This window comes from Elephas maximus, chromosome 15, assembly GCF_024166365.1.
Source record: "Elephas maximus indicus isolate mEleMax1 chromosome 15, mEleMax1 primary haplotype, whole genome shotgun sequence".
In the NCBI taxonomy this organism is placed as follows: Eukaryota; Metazoa; Chordata; class Mammalia; order Proboscidea; family Elephantidae; genus Elephas; species Elephas maximus.
Window position 1 is genome coordinate 86,031,526 of NC_064833.1, and position 17,238 is coordinate 86,048,763.

At 38.0% G+C, this 17,238-nt stretch overlaps 1 protein-coding gene across 1 annotated transcript in view; it reads left to right on the top strand.

The window, feature by feature from the left end:
* The window catches only part of TCEA1 (transcription elongation factor A1), a 58,207-nt gene that overhangs the window by 25,797 nt on the left and 15,172 nt on the right, over positions 1–17,238 (top strand). Inside the window, exons 3-4 of the mRNA XM_049853771.1 lie at positions 6,665–6,770; positions 12,105–12,192. Coding sequence (XP_049709728.1) covers positions 6,665–6,770; positions 12,105–12,192 — 194 coding nt within the window. The remainder of the gene's footprint in view (positions 1–6,664; positions 6,771–12,104; positions 12,193–17,238) is intronic.

Below are 17,238 nucleotides of genomic sequence, written 5' to 3' on the forward strand. Positions count from 1 at the left end.
CCTTCTCATCTTTGTTTTAAAGTACTTGTTGACCATTTGGTCTCATACAGATGATTTTTTAAAGGAGCACAGTACTCTCATGTAATACCCTTTATTTTGTGAGCCAGTCAGTTATTTAGCTAAAAGGTAATCTCAAGCTAGTTTCGGTTAAAAGTTTAAAGAGCATCCCAGGGCAGTACTTTCTGGGAGTCCTGTAATATCAGCTGGTGCAGTAAGTCTTTTTTTTTTTTTTTTTAGAGAAATTTGAGTTCTGTTCTGCATTTTATCCTATCCTATCAGGGTCCATCTATTGTGGCTCTGATCAGGATGGCTGTTAGTGGTAGCCGGGCACCATCTAGTTCTTCTGGTCTAAAGGTAGATGAGGCCATTGGTGCCAGGTATTATTCTGTATGCTGGATATAGTGGTGAACAAGGCAAAGCCTTTGTCCTCATGGAACTTGTAGAAAGGATAGTAAACACACTATGTTCCCTTTTTCTTATTTTTAAGGCAGCTTTATTGAGATATAATTCACTTATGATAAAATTTACTCATTTAAAGTATATACAGTTCAATGGTTTTTAATGTATTTACAGAATTGTATTACCATCAGACAATTTTGGATCATTTTTATCACCCTGAAAGGGAACCCTATACCTGTTAACGCCCTCCCTGTTCCCACCCCCAGGCAACCACTAATCTACTTCCTGTCCCTGTAGACTTGCCTATTCTGAACATTTTGTGTAAATGGAATCATACAGTATGTGCCCTTCTGTGTCTTACTTCTTTCACTTAGCATACTATTTTCAAGGTTAATCTGTGTTGTAGCGTGTATTGGTACTTCACTTTTTTTTTATAGGTGAATAGTATTCTGCTGTATGTTGTGAGGTGTGAAATCATCTTGGAAGAACCCATTTGGCCTTTGGTCTTGGTTACTGAGAGCTGGACGATACCTGAGGTGAATTAGTGGGTATTGTTGGAGCCCTGGTGGCACAGTGGTTAAAAGCTCAGCTGCTAACTAACAGGTTGGCAGTTCAAATCCACCATCCACTCCTTTGAAACCCAGTGGGGCAATGCGCTGTCCTGTGTGGTCGCTGTGAGTCGGAATTGACAGCAATGAGTTTGGTTTTGGTTTGATCTATCCTTATGCCAGTACTTTGGCTTGATTATGATAACATTCTAAAAAGTTTTGAAATTAGGAAGTGTGAGTCTTTCAACTTCGTTCTGCTTTTCCATAGGTTCTTTTGGATATTCCGGGTCTTTTATGTTTCCATAAGAATTTTAGGATAAGCATGTCAATTTCTGCAGAAAAGCAGCTAGTGTTCGGGTGGGTAACAGATATACCACAAGTGGGTGGATTTAAAGAACAGAAAATTTATTTTCTCACAGTTTAGGAGGCTTTGTTGTTGTTACTAGGTGCTGTCGAGTCGATTCCAACTCACAGCAACCCTGTGTTCCACAGAACCAAACGATGCCCAGTCCTGCACCATCCTTACAATCATTGTTAGGCTTGAACCCATTGTTGCAGCCACTGTGTCAGTCCATCTCATTGAGGGTCTTCCTCTTTTTCGCTGACCCTGTGCTTTACCAAGCATGATGTCCTTCTCGAGGGACTGAGCTCTCCTCACAACATGTCCAAAGTAAGTAAGATGCAGTCTCACCATCCTTGCTTCTAAGGAGCATTCTGGTTGCACTTCTTCCAAGACAGATTTCTTCATTCTTTTGGCAGTCCATGGTATATTCAATATTCTTTGCCAACATCACAATTCAAAGGCGTCAATTCTTCGGTCTTCCTTATTCACTGTCCAGCTTTCATGTGCATATGATGTGATTGAAAATACCATGGCTTGGGTCAGGCACACCTTAGTCTTCAAGGTGACATCTTAGCTTTTCAACACTTTAAAGAGGTCCTGTCAATATATTGCTATAGCCACTTTTGAATGATCTTCAGCAAAATTTTGCTTGTGTGTGATGTTAATGGTAGTGTTTGATAATTTCCACATTCGGTTGGATCACCTTTCTTGGGAATAGGCATAAATATGGATCTCCTCCAGTCAGTTGGCCAAGTAGCTGTCTTCCAGATTTCTTGGCATAGATGAGTGAGTACTTCCAGCACTGCATCTGTTTGTTGAAACATCTCTGTTGATATTCCGTCAATTCCTAGAGCCTTGTTTTTTGCCAGTGCCTTCAGTGCAGCTTTGACTTCTTCCTTCAGTGCCATCGGTTCCTGATCACATGCTACCTTTTGAAGTAGTTGAGTGTCAGCTAATTCTTTTTGGCATAATGACTCTTTGTATTCCTTCCATCTTCTTTTGATGCTTCCCGCATCGTTTAATATTTTCCCCATAGAATCCTTCGGTATTGCAACTCGAGGCTTGAATTTTTTCTTCAGTTCTTTCAGCTTGAGAAACACTGAGCGTGTTCTTCCCTTTTGGTTTTCTATCTCTAGCTCTTTGCACATGTCATTATAATACTTTGCCTTCTCCAGCCGCCCTTTGAAATCTAGTGTTCAGTTCTTTTACTTCATCATTTCTTCCTTTTGCTTTAGCTGCATAACATTCGATAGCAAGTTTCAGAGTCTCCTCTGACGTGCATCTTGGTCTTTTCTTTCTTTCCTGTCTTTTCAGTGACCTCTTGCTTTCTTCATGTATGATGTCCTTGATGTCATCCCACAACTCGTCTGGTCTTTGGTCATTAGTGTTCAGCATGTCAAATCTGTTCTTGAGATGGCCTTTAAATTCAGGTGGGATATACTCAAGGTTGTATTTTGGCACTTGTGGAGTTGCTCTAATTTTCTTCAGTTTCAACTTGAACTTGCATATGAGCAATTGATGGTCTGTTCCACAGTTGGCCCCTAGCCTTTTTCTGACTGATAATATCGAGCCTTTCCATCGTCTCCTTCCACAGATGTAGTCGATTTGATTCTTGTATATTCCGTCTGCTGAGTCCATGTGTATAGCCGCTGTTTATGTTGGTGAAAAAAGGTATTTGCAGTGAAGAAGTCGTTGGTCTTGCAAAATTCTATCATTAGGTCTCCGGCATCGTTTCTGTCACCCAGGCCGTATTTTTCAACTAACGATCCTTCTTCTTTGTTTTCAACTTTTGCATTCCAATCACCAGTAATTATCAAAGCATCCTGACTACATGTTCGATCAATTTCAGACTGCAGAAGCTGATAAAAATCTTCAATTTCTTCATCTTTGGCCTTAATGGTTGGTGCATAAATTTGAATAACAGTCGTATTAACTGGTGTTCCTTGTAGACATATGCATGTTATCCTATCACTGACAGTGTTGTATTTCAGGATAGATCTTGAAATGTTCTTTTTGACGATGAATGCAGCACCATTCCTCTTCAAGTTGTTATTTGCGGCATAGTAGACCATATGATTGTCTGATTCAGAATGGCCAATACCAGTATATTTGAGCTCACTAGTGCCTAGGATACTGATGTTTATGCATTCCATTTCGTTTTTGATGATTTCTAATTTTCCTAGATTCATATTTCGTACATTCCAGGTTCTGATTATTAATGGATGTTTGCAGCTGTTTGTTCTCATTTTGAGTCTTGCCACATCAGCACATGGAGGTCCCCAAAGCTTTGCTCCATCCATGTCATTAAGGTTGACTCTGCTTTGAGGAGGCAGCTTTTCCCCAGTCATCCTTTGAGTGCCTTCCAGCTCGGGGGGCTCATCTTCCAGCAGTATATCAGACAATGCTCTGCTGCTATTCATAAGGTTTTCACTGGCTAATGCTTTTCAGAAGTAGGCTGCCTGGTCCTTCTTCCTAGTCTGTCTTAGTCTGGAAGCTCAACTGAAATGTGTTCTCCATGGGTGACCCTGCTGGTATCTGAATACCGGTGGCATAGCTTCCAGCATCACAGCAACACACAAGCCCCCACAGCACGACAAAGTGACAGACTCGTGGGGGCCAGAAGGAGACCAGGAGTCTGAATCCAGGGTGGCTCTAGGGGAACTGCCGCTTTGTCTATTTCAGCTTCTAGTAGCCGGCAGTCCTTGGAGTCCCTGGATTTGTAGATTTATCCGCCTGTGTTGTCATCAGATAGTGTCTCACTCCTCCCCTTCCCCCCCATACGTGCTTGTTTCTGTATCTAATCTGCTCTTTTTATAACTCAGTAAGTGATGAAGTTTAGGGCACACCACACTGTTAGGGCCTCATTAACATAATGAAGGAAACCGTGTACCCAAATATGATTGCATCTACAGATATAGAGGTCAGAATTTCAATACGTATTTTGGGGGACATAATTCAATCCAGAACAGTGTTGCTTTGAATATGTACATTGCTTTGATTGTTATTGCCCTTTTCGATCCATGAACATGGGCTGTGTTTCCATTTTTTTAGATCGTTAATTTCTTTCAACAGTATTTTGTGATAGCTGTATGTTTCTTAATTTAAGATTTAGCGATTACCTTTAAATTGGGTTTTTCTTCTGGAACACAACATCCTGCTGCCTAAGTTCCTCTGAGGTTAGCAGGGTCTCTTGATCCTCAATACGCTTTCTTTTTTGATTTACCACTGACTCCGTAAGACTGTTGCATCCACTCTCCACTTCTCCAAGGCAGTGTTTTTCAGACTCTGCCTCTGGTGTTTTGTAGAAACTAGGTGGCCAAGTGTGGGCAGAGGCACATATTTTCTCTTCATAGAGTTTCAGTGTTAACCTTAAAGGCTTCAAAAAGTTCTATACTCAAGAAACCTGTTTTCCCCCCGTTTTCTAACGTTACTTGAGTACACAGCACGTTTTTTATAGCCCACATATTGCAACCTGTTATTCATACCATACCAGTTTTAGGAAAAATTCCTGGAATCTAGGGAATGCTTAGAGTCAAATCTAAATTTAGTTGTTCAAGTGAAATAGCTTCACAGTTCTTTTATCTGTCCTCTTTCCTCCACTCTCCCCAAAATACCCCCTTAAAAGGGGAAAAGAAAACAAAATTACCTTAAATCTTTATCATTCTACCTCAGCAGCCTTATTTTTATTCTCACAGTTTTTTGGCTAGACAATATCTTTCTTAAATAAGACGTTTATTACAGATGACTGTATTTTCAATGAAGTCCCTGGGTGGTGCAGTTAACACACTTGGCTGCAAACTGAAAGATTAGAAATTCAAATCCACGCTGAAGCTCCGTGGGAGAAAAATTTGGCCATCTACTTCTGAAAAATCAGCCGTTGGAAACCCTACGGAGCACAGTTCTACCCTGACATACCTGGGGTCACCCAGAGTTGGAATCCACTCAGTGACAACTGGAACTGGTGTTATAGTCTCATCATGGGTTTTCTTCTCTAGGCAGGATAATCATTGACTTTTTAGTGATCAGCACATCCTGTGGTGATTAAAAAAGCAGTCAGTCAACAGCACACAATTTGTTCACGCTCTGGTTATACTTTTGCTCGCTTCTGAGTCTCTCCTAAAATGCCGTTTTCTAATCAGTGTCAGTCTCAAGCTTCAGAACTGGGTTAATAACTCAAGTTATTTCCTCCATTCATCCAATAAAATAGGTTTTCTTCTAGAAAACCATTTGGGGGCTTTGGATTTGTGGAGTCCCTTTATCTCTTTGCTCTTGAACCTAATCTGCCCTGCTTAGCTTTCCAAAAGATGTAACTCAGCAAACAAGTACTATAAATTTTTGAACAAAACTTTTGTTCTGAACCCTTTTGTTGAAAGGATCAAATAATTTAAAAGGAAACCTTAAGTGCCCCTTTGTTTCTTTGCCTTAAAGTCAACAGCAGGGGTTCCTTTGTTTTCACCACTAAAAATTCCTTTTTTTTCTTATAGACCACATGTTTTGAAAGATTGTCTACTCACAACCTGCACTTGCTAAGTAATTTACTATATTTTACTCATTATCTCTAATTTGGCCTGTCATAGTTTTTGTGTTCCTTGACCACAGTTTGAGAGCCATTGGTGTGATAGAAAGAGCATGGACTTTGGAAATGGACAGACCTGGTTTGAAACTCTAGCTTTGTCAATTAGCGATGGTGTAATGTCAAACAAGTTATTTGTCTGTACTTCCAATTTCTTCATCTTTAAAAATAAGGATAATGATCTCAATTTTGAAAAGTTGTTAGGAAGATTAAAGAATATGGATGCTTTCAGCATAGGCCCAGGCATGCAGTATTCCTGCATGTTAAATTCTCTATATTCTTTGAAGTCTGTTTTAATATCTATGATTATATGCTAATTATAGCCAAGAAAAAAAAATTTTTTTAAACCTCTGTAAGAAGTGATTTTTGTTTGGGTTTCCTCACGGTAAGTTGCAGCAAGTGCTCTATGATGTGATCTAAGTAGGAGAATGTATAGAAACATTTCTTAGTGCATTTATCAGTCATTGCTTCTGCTTGCCGTATGTATAAGTACAATTTCAATTTTATCATCGTGTTTTACTTGTGGAAAGACCTATTTCATTATCCAGCTTTTACAATAGCAGGTTGTGTGGTTGCAGATTTTCAATGATACGAACATTGATGAGTCCAATATTTGATCTGAAGATGTTTCTATCTTAAGTCTATAATATACTATTATAAGACTTCAAAAAATTCAAAGGTTTTTGCTGTAAACTGGGAACAGGAATCTGGGAAAGAAGAAAACATGGGTGAGACATCAAGTGGTCAGAAATGAAATTGCTTGTAAGTATTGTACAAATTTTTTTTGTTCTTGTCTTGCAGTCCACAAGGATTGGAATGTCAGTTAATGCTATTCGCAAGCAGAGTACAGATGAAGAAGTTACATCCTTAGCAAAATCTCTTATCAAATCCTGGAAAAAGTTATTAGGTATAATCGACCTCTCTTCTCTTACACATATTTATGATACTCTGTTTTATTCAGATGGTTGTTGTATTTTTTCTTTTTGTGAATCTAGATGTTATGAAATCAATGCTTTAAAATAAGAATGAGGGGAGTAGTTTGACCTCTGTGTTTTGCTTTTTTAAATTAGTCAAATTTAGCTTTCTTGACTTTCATTGCTACTAACTGGATAACCTCTTTAGGTAAGAAGAAAATTAAATTTTCCCCCAAGGGAAGAGTCGTGCATGCTTTTAAAATTGTTTTTAAAATGGTTTTCTGATTTACAGGGAATGTGCAAAAGTAATAAAAAGAATTCGCAAGTACCCTCTATTTAGATTATGAATTTTTGATATTTTGCTACATTTGTTTTACCATGTTCTCTCTGTGTGTGTATGTGTGTATTGTGCGTATGTGTATTCTCTCTCTCTATATATGTATGTAAACCAAAAAACCAAACCCGTTGCTGTCAAGTCCGTTCTGACTCATAGCAACCCTATATAGGACAGAGTAGAACTGCCCCATACAGTTTCCAAGGAGCGCCTGGTGGATTCGAACTTCCGACCTTTTGGTTAGCAGCCATACATACATACAAATTTTTTCTGAACCATTGAGAAGAGGTTGCATTTATGTTCCTTTACTCTTTAATATTTAAGTGTGTATTTCCTTAGAACAAGTGTATTCACTTATGCAACCATAGTACAGAAAATTTAGGAGATTTAACATTTGTGCAGTACTCTTGTCCAATCTGTAGTACATGTTGTAGTTTTGTCAGTTGTCCCAATAATGTCTAGTCCAGGATCACATATCTGGCCTTCTAATCTGCAATAGTTCCTGAGCCTTTTTTATCTTTTATGACACTGACATTTTGAAGAATGCAAGCACTCTCTCTTCCTTTGTGTTTAATAGCATGTTCCTTATTTGGGGTTTGCTGCTGCTTTCTCGTGATTAGATCAGATTGTGCATCTGTAGTTGGAGGTGATGTTGTGTCCTTCTCAGGTATCACATCTTGAGGCATTGATGATACTAATTCTGATAAGTCAGTCAAGTTCTTCACTGTATAATTGATTGTCTTTCTTCTTATAACTAATAGGCATTCTTTGAGAGGTACTTTCTCCTTATCAGACCACATCCCCAGATTTAGTATCTGCTGTTACTTGCCTAAACCAGTCTTTACAATGATAGTTGCAAAATTGTGATTTTCTAATTTTTCCATTTCTTCAGTATTTATAAGTCATCATTCTACAATAAGAAAAGAGCCTTCCTTTTACTCCTTTCCCCTCAGGTATGTCTTTATCTAGTAATAGTGTGGACTTGTGGATTCCTTTTCTGTTCAATAGATTATAATCCATTACTGCTCATGTTTATTTTGGTACATAAATTGTCCCAGATTTGGCCAGTGGGTGCCCCTACAAGCTGGCAGCTATGTCCTTTGGACATGCCCCATCTATGGGTTTTTTTTTTCCTCCTTTTATTATGTGATTCCTTTTATATGAAGTGTTCAGAATAGGCAAATCTTTGGAGACAAAAAAGCAGATTCGTGGTTGCTTAGGATTTGGGGGACATTAGGGAATAGAGAGGTGATAACTAAGGCATACCCCATCCATTTTTGATCACTTTCCTACATTCTGACATACCAAGGTATACCAGGCTCATCTCTCTTCTCTGCCCATCCCTGTAATCAGCCATTTCTCTGAGGAAAATGGAACTTAAAAACAAGATCTGAGTGTTAAGAAAATTTAATTTTGAGGCTATTGGCCTTATATGGAAGAAAAAATAGAAAAAGTGGACCTTTTAAAATTTCAAAAATAACAACATAAACCTATTACAAGAGCTTGGAAACTTGTAAATAAAAAACCATAAAGCCTATAAAATTTTAAAAGTCTAGTTTTAATGAAAACAAAATATATGATCCTGTATTAGATTCTGGACCAGAAAAAATTTGCTACGAATTTATCGTTTTTTGGACAACTGGCAGAATTTGTGTAAGGCCTGTAGATGAGTTAACAATATTGTGTCATTGTTAAATTTACTGATTATTTACTGTGGTTATATAAATTAATAACTTTATTCTTAAGAAATACATGAAGTATTTACAGATAAAGGAGCATAATGCCTGCTACTTATTTTTAAATGGTAAAAAATATATCTGTGTACATACATGTGGATCTCTGTTTATTTCTGTAGAGAGAGAGAGATGGGGAATGAATGAATAAAAGAGCAAACGTGGCAAAATGTTAATTGGGGAATCTGAGTAAAAGTTATTTGGAGATTCTTTGTGCTATTCTTATAACATCTGTGCATGTTTGGAATTATTTCAAAATAAAGTTTTCTTTTTTTTTTAAGTCTGTTGTTTAAAGATAAACTCTTAAGTTATAGTTCATTTAAATTTTAAGTCTAATTCCGTGTTTTAGGATAATAACAGTTAGTCATGGAAAGTTGGTTGAGAACCATACACAATGTACTTTTATTTCTAGAAAGAGGTTTCACACCTTGGGGGAGAAAAGAATAGACGTTGCAGTTATGCTTACTTAATCTTATATTTAAAGAAGTTTTACTGTTTATAGTTATTTGAGATACCTAATTTCAGTTCGGAAACCCTGGTGGTATAGTAGCTAAGTGCTGTGACTGTTAAGCAAAGAGTTGGCAGTTCAGATCCAGCACGTGCTCCTTGGAAACTCTATGGGGCAGTTCTGCTCTGTCCTGTAGGTTCGCTATGAGCCGCAATTGACTCGACAGCAATGGGTTTAATTTCGGTTCAAGCTCTCCTTTAAAATTTTTTTTAACTTAAGATAAAAGATTTACATGTTCATTAAATAAAATCTGGAGAGTCAAAGGAAAAAAATCCTTAGGTCTGTCCCTAACTACAACCATCAGCTTGTATCTTACTGCATTTCTCGTTTTTTCATTTTCCACTTATACATAGATTTTGCTTCCACTCTAATTTTACTTATGAAGTATATAAACTTATTTATATTCTGCATGTTTTAACAAAATTTTTAAAATACTTTCCTTCGTCATAACTGTCATTTTTATTGGCTTCGGAGTAGTGCGTTGAGTGATTATATTATCGTTTAATCACTTACAAGTTAAGTTTTTTTAACTTTATGCCTGTTAGTATAACTAATGTCTTGATGAATGTGCTTCTGCCTAGAGGGTTTTCTTCTGATTGTTAGCTATATTTCTAGAGGAGGATTTACTACCGCAGCTATTAACCCAGTAACCCAGTTAATTAGGTGTCCCATTTTTATATACTTCAGATGTGCCAGGTGTTGATGCATTTATCCTGTGCCATGGATTAATACATGTAATCCTCACAACAGTCCAGTGTGGTGGGTGCTGTGATAATCCCCACTTTGATGAGGCAGTTGAGGACTGAGAGGTTAAGTACTTGGACACAGTCTGTAGGTAGTAAGCAGGTGCGATCTGACCGCAGTCAGTCAGTCCAGTACTGGAGCATGTCCTGCTTGCTGTATATACTCCCTCAACACTCTATTCAGGTAGAATGAATGTTTTCATGGTTGCATGTGCTGTTACTGCTCTGTTTTCTAAAATGATCATACCTGTTCTCACTATGTCAGGGCAGTGTGTGAAATCAGTTTTACTGCCCCTTTAGCAACTTTGAGTCATTGTTATATGGTATTTCCTTATTGTATCAACTTCCCCTTTTAAATGCTTTCTGCCCTATTTTAAGAATATTTCTTAGTCCTTGCTGTATTCTTTAATGCCATTATTAACTTTCTTTTCTACCACATAATACTATAGCATCGTCAGACTTTGAGATCTTTCCCGTGAATTAGAGAGAGTAACTAGGGCAATAAAACTAGTATGTGGAAGCTAAGGGATACACTTGTGATCATAGAGGGACTGAATTGTATTTTAGTTTGACAAACTATACTTGTCTTGGTTATCTAGTGCTGCCATAATAGAAATACCACAAGTGGATGGCTTTAATGAAGAGAAGTTTATATTCTCACAGTAAAGTAGGCTAAAAGTCCAATATCCGCTCCAGGGGAAAGCTTTCTCTCTTTGTCAGCTCTGGAGGAGGGTCCTTGTCCTCAATCTTGCCAAGATCGAGGAGCTTCTCAGGAGCAGGGACCCCGTGTCCAAAGGACGTGCTCTGCTCCTAGTGCTGCTTTCTTGGTGGTGTGAGGTCCCCAATTCTCCACCCGCTTCCCTGGGGAAACTCCCTTTACATTGGATCAGGGAGGTGACCTGAGTAAGGGTGGTGTTACAATCCCACCATAATCCTTTTTAGCATAAAATTACAATCACAAAATGGAGGACAACCACACAGTATTGGGAATCATGGCCTAACCAAGTTGACACATATTTTTGGGGGGACACCATTCAATCCATGACAAGACTTCACGAGGTAAATTCTAGAGTTATAATTGACATCATTCTCTATCATTGATTCTCAACCCAGACAACATATTGCAATCACCTGGGGAACTTTTAACAATGTTAGTGCTTGGCACTTCATTACTAGAGATTTAGATTGACTGGAAGGTTCCCTAGTTGCTTCCGATATACAGTTGAATTTAATGCTCAAATTCTATGTTGCATAAGAAGGACATGAAGAATTGAAAGAATTTTGTTTGTGTAGCTCTTAATACTTATATAGTGAACAAAATGTAGAAAAAAACCAAACCAAACCTGTTGCCATTGAGTTGATTTTAACTCAGTAGACTCAAAACATTTTCTGAACCTAGCTTCAAGGCTGTTTTGCTTGATTGGGACATGAATGTTTGTCAGTCCTAAAATATTGTATCGACCCAGCCTATTTTCCATTCTTTTATTTCCCAGTGTGTAATTGCTCACCTCAAGTCTTAAAGCTCATGTACTTGGCATTACTTTACAGATTTAAGATAGAGGAGGCACTTGGTAGGCCTTACTAATCCTGAGGTATTTTATTCTATGAAAATATCTTTTTTCACTTCCCTTGAAATGTTTATTTGTATTTTGCATATCACTTTAAATTTTTTGAATTCATGAAAAATTATTAAAACAATATTGCTATATATGCTGTGCTTTCATTTTTTTAAATGATAGTGTTGATATTTTTTCCATATACTTTCCTTTCTTTCCCATTGGCATATGAATTTCTAGTTCCCATCAAATGAGGGAGTTTATTTGTGAATGGTGACTGACTATGCATTGTAAAAAATACTGAAGTACATATGTTAGTGGAATAACTTGCATAAACTTGTTGAAAGTTTAGAATTTTAATTTTTTTATCACGTGAATAGCTTGGTAACATGCAGTGTTTCAGTTTTGTTTCTTTGCGAATGTTAATAACTTAACGGATTCATAAAATTTCAGATGGGCCATCAACTGATAAAGACTCTGAAGAAAAGAAAAAAGAACCTGCAATTACATCGCAGAATAGCCCTGAAGCAAGAGAAGAAAGGTATTTCATTTATGGAAGTTCACTTAGGTTGAAAGTCAGAGACTGTTTCACTGGCTCTATCACTTCCTCCGGGGCCTTTAGATCCCATAACTGTGCTCCCCTTTCTGTTTTCTAATCAAACGTAATTAGTAAATGTCTATAGCCAAATATTCTAAGGTTTTTTTTTTACATTTCCTGTAAATTTAAAAGAACAGTAGAAAACACTGCATGAATAAGGACACGTTATTTACATTGTACTCAGCAAGTTTAATTGAATGGTTCAGGGATAGGCACAAACAGAACTAATAATGAGGCAACGAAGTAGAGACTCAAATGTCCATTTCCTGTATTTACCGCACTTTTTTAGATTTGTTTTGGCCCTGGATCTAATTTTTCTTTTTATGCCTTTTTTTCCTTCCAAACTTAGCCATTTGTCATAAGAACTTAAAGCATGTAGCTCAGTAATGAAGGATTCACATTACTCCTCAGCTCTGGTGGGGCCTTTGCATTAACTCTCCCCTGTCCCATCTGAGGAAACCCTGGTGGTGTAGTGGTTACGTGCTACAGCTCCTAACCAAAAGGTCAGCTGTTTAAATCAACCAGGCACTCCTTGGAAACTCCATGGGGCAGTTCTCCTCTGCCCTATAGGGTCACTATGCGTCGAAATCGACTCAACGGCAACGGGTTTGGTGGTTCTTTATCACGTCTAATGGAGCCCTGGTGGTGCGGTGGTTAAGAGCTTGACTGCTAACCAAAAAAGGTCAGCAGTTCAAATCTACTAGCTGCTCCTTTGAAACCCTGTGGGGCAGTTCTACTCTGTCCTGTAAGGTCTCTGTGAGTTGGAATCAACTCAACAGCCACAGGTTTGGTCTTTTGTTATCACATCTGACAGAGCACTGGTGGCATAGTGGTTAAGAGCCACAGCTGCTAACCAAAAGATCAGTAATTTGAATCCAACAGCTGCTCCTTGGAAACTGTGGGGGAGTTCTCCTCTGTCCTATAGGGTTGCTATGAGTTAGAATCAACATGACAGCCAAGGTTTGGGTTTATCACATCTAATGAATTGTGCAGTATCCAGCACATTCCAGTCAGGCTAGTAAATACAGTTCATCTGTTCTTTGGAAGCTTGTAGTTTAGCAGTAAACATTGACTTAGAGCAGTGTTCTCAGAAGTGTGAGGACTTGATGGAAATGCAAATTCTTAGAGCTCTCTGTAGAGTGGTAAATCAGAAACTCTGGGAGTAGGGCTCAAAAATCATTGTAACAAGCCCTTTAGGTGACCCTGATGCACTCTAAAGTTTTAGAAACATTGGTTTAGAGCAGAGGTTTCCAAACTGTGCCCTTCAACTTTTGTCTACTGTGTAACCCTCTTACGAACTTACAGGCATATTAGATTATTAAGGTTCCCTATTTTAACTGTTTATTTCTCAGTGTTTTTCCAAAATTATTAATGTACCTTTCTTTTTTTTTAGTAACAGTTGTTAGTACCATGCACTGTTATTTTATGTACTACATATACTTGATGTTAAAAAAGGTAAGCCAAAAGTAGGGTTAAAGAGCAGTTAAAATTTATGCAGTTTTATCTAACTTTTTGTTCTGAAATAATTTCAGACTCTTAGAAAAAACTGCACAAATACTACAAAGAACTCCCGTAAGCCCTTTATCCAGTGGCCCCAATTATATTAACACGTGTGTGTATACACACAGTTTTTTGTTTTGTTTATTTGTCCAGAAGGAGTGATTTAAATGTTATGCCCCCTTTACCCTATATATGTCGTTTTTTGTTTCCCAAGAAAAAGGACATTTTCTTACATATAACCACAGTACAGCTACCAGTATCAGGAAATTTGACATTGATGCAGTACATTTTTCCTGATCTATAGACTTTACTCATATTTCAGCAATTGTCCCAATAATGTCCTTTATTGCAAAAGAAAAAGATTTTTCCAAAATGTAATCAAGGATCACTTAGTTGTCATACTTCTGTAGTTTTCTTTAATCTAGAACAGCTCTTCAGTCTGTTTGTTGTCTTTTATGACCTTGACATTTTTGGAAAGTACAGGCCATAATTTATGATTTTTTTTTAGCATATGTTTTCAGTTGTGTTACATTCAAAGTCACTGGATTAATGCCTTGAATACAGAAAAATATCAAAGGAAGAGTTCTTGGTACGGTAAAACCTGTGAAAGCTGGAACCTGTGTAAGTGAAGGAAAACAAATATTTTCCACTACTATAGACTGATAGAAAAGTGGTAAGACTGCAGTCTGTCAAAGGCATAAAACTTGCGAGACTCAGAAAAACAAGGCAGTCCCGTCGAGTTCCAGCTCTCACAGGTTTCCCTGTATTTTATCAGTTTCATGTACTTGAAGTTTAGACATAGAGGCTATCTGCAAAAGCACAGAATTATTATGTTTGAAGTCTGATAAAATAAATGGTGGTATTTATCTATGCATACATATTCATACACACTTCGAAGGAATAAATAAAGGATTGGGGAAATGAGTCTGAGGTGTAACCTAAAGGAAGATATGAGGTTAGAGCTAAGTGACTTGTAGCTGAGAAGGGTTATATGTCTAGGATGTAAGAATTCAAGAAGAAAGTAAAGTGTTAAATACTTAGGGAAGAGGCATCAGGATTTAAGGGGTAGGCTAGCAGTAGTGAAGCCAGTGAAGAAAAGGCTCCATTAGCCCAACTGAGCAATTTCCCAGTTGGGCTAGGCATTGACTCCAGCTCAGAAGGCAAAAGCATATAATTGAAGTATTGAAGACGTGGGATTGTTAGCACTGGTTTGTTTATTTATCAGTGTTTGTTCATTTATCACTGATGGGCAGTTTGCTTTGCACTGAAAATATAAAGAGCTAAGTCCTAGCCCTTCTCTTGACAAGCCCAGCATGATATGGAAGAAAGTATGAAAGTCAGCATAATACAAACTTGTGTACAGACTTTGGGAGCACAGGGGGAAATCAGAGGAGAAAGGCTTCAGGAATGAGATGACTAAACATAGGAAGTATGTGAAATGACTGTTTTGGCCATTGCAATGTATTTGTGAAATTTGACAGTGGGTTTGGAGTATTTTGGAGAGGAGGTAAGGAAATATTTCATTGCAGCAGTACAGTAAGTTAATAGATTTGTAAAGTGAATGATATAATTAGTCGCTGGAAAGGTTTATGGCAAATATCTTTAATGTAATGGAAGTTAATTGAAACTAGTCACATAAAAATACTTTGGAAGGGACCTATTTTAGTAAGAACCTAATATAAGAAGTTCCTCAGAAGCAGGTAAAATGATTAGGTTAACTGAAAAAAATATTACACTGATGACCTAATGAAAATTAGAATAAGTCCACAAAAGCAAAATTATGATCTTGACTATATTCCACCTGATTTTAGAGACCATCTCAAGAATAGTTTTGATGTGTTGAACACTTACGACCGAAGACCAACTGATTTGTGGAATGACATCAAGGGCATCATACATGGATAAAGCAAGAGATCACTAAAAAGACAGGAAAGGAAGAAAAGACCAAAATCGATGTCAGAAGAGACTTTGAAACTTGCTCTTGCCTGTCAGGTAGCTAAAGCAAAAGGAAGAAACGATAAAGTAAAAGAGCTGAACAGAAGATTACAAAGGGCAGCTCGAGAAGACAGTGTAAAGTATTATAATGACATGTGCAAAGAGCTGGAGATGGAAAACCAGAAGGGAAGAACATGCTTGGCATTTCTCAGGCTGAAAGAACTGAAGAAAAAATTCAAGCCTCGAGTTGCAATATTAAAGGATTATATGGGGAAAATATTAAATGACAAAGGAAGCATTCAAAGAAGATGGAAGGAATACACAGTCATTATACCAAAAAGAATTGGTCAGTGTTCAGCCATTTTAGGAAGTAGCATATGATCAGGAATTGATGGCACTGAAGGAAGAAGTCAAAGCTGCACCGAAAGCATTGGTGAAAAACAAGGCTCGAGGAGTTGACGGAACACCAGTTGAGAGATATTTCAACAAACGCATGCAGCGCTGGAGGTGCTCACTCGTCTGTGCAAAGAAATTTGGAAGAAGCTACCTGGCCAACTGACTGGAGGAGATCCATATTTATGCCTATTCCCAAGAAAGGTGATCCAGCCGAATGCAGAAATTATCGAACACTATCATTAATATCACAAGTAAAATTTTGCTGAAGATCATTCAACAGCAGCTGCAGTAGTATATTGACAGGGAACTGCCAGAAATTCAGACTGGATTCAGAAGAGGACGTGGAACCAGGGATATCATTGCTGATGTCAGATGGATCTTGGCTGAAAGCAGAGAATACCAGAAAGGTGTTTACCAGAAAAAAAAAAAAAAACGCAAACCCAGTGCTGTCGAGTCAATTCCGACTCATAGCGACCCTATAGGACAGAGTAGAACTGCCCCATAGAGTTTCTAAGGAGCGCCTGGTGGATTCGAACTGCTGACCCTTTGGTTAGCAGCCGTAGCACTTAACCACTATGCCACCAGGGTTTCCAGAGAGGTGTTTACCTGTGTTTTATTGACTATGCAAAGACGTTCGACTGTGTGGGTCATAACAAATTACGGATAACATCGTGAAGAACGGGAATTTCAGAACACTTAATTATTCTCATTAGGAACCTGTACATAGATGAAGAGGCAGTTGTTCAGAGAGAACAAGAGGGTACTGCATGGTTTGAAGTCAGGAAAGGTATGTGTCAGAGTTGTGTCCTTTCACCATACCTATTCAATCTGTATGCTGAGCTAATAATCCAAGAGGCTGGACTATATGAAGAAGAATGGGGCATCAGGACTGGAGGAACACTCATTAACATTAACCTGCGATATGCAGATGATACAACCTCGCTTGCTGAGAGTGTAGAGGACTTGAGGCACTTACTAATGAAGATCAAAGACCACAGCCTTCAGTATGGATTACACCTCAACATAAAGGAAACAGAAATTCTCACAACTGGACCAATAAGCCACATCATGATAAATTGAAGTTGCCAAGGATTTCATTTTACTTGGATCCACAATCTACACCCATAGAAGCAGCAGTTAGGAAATCAAAAGAGGCAT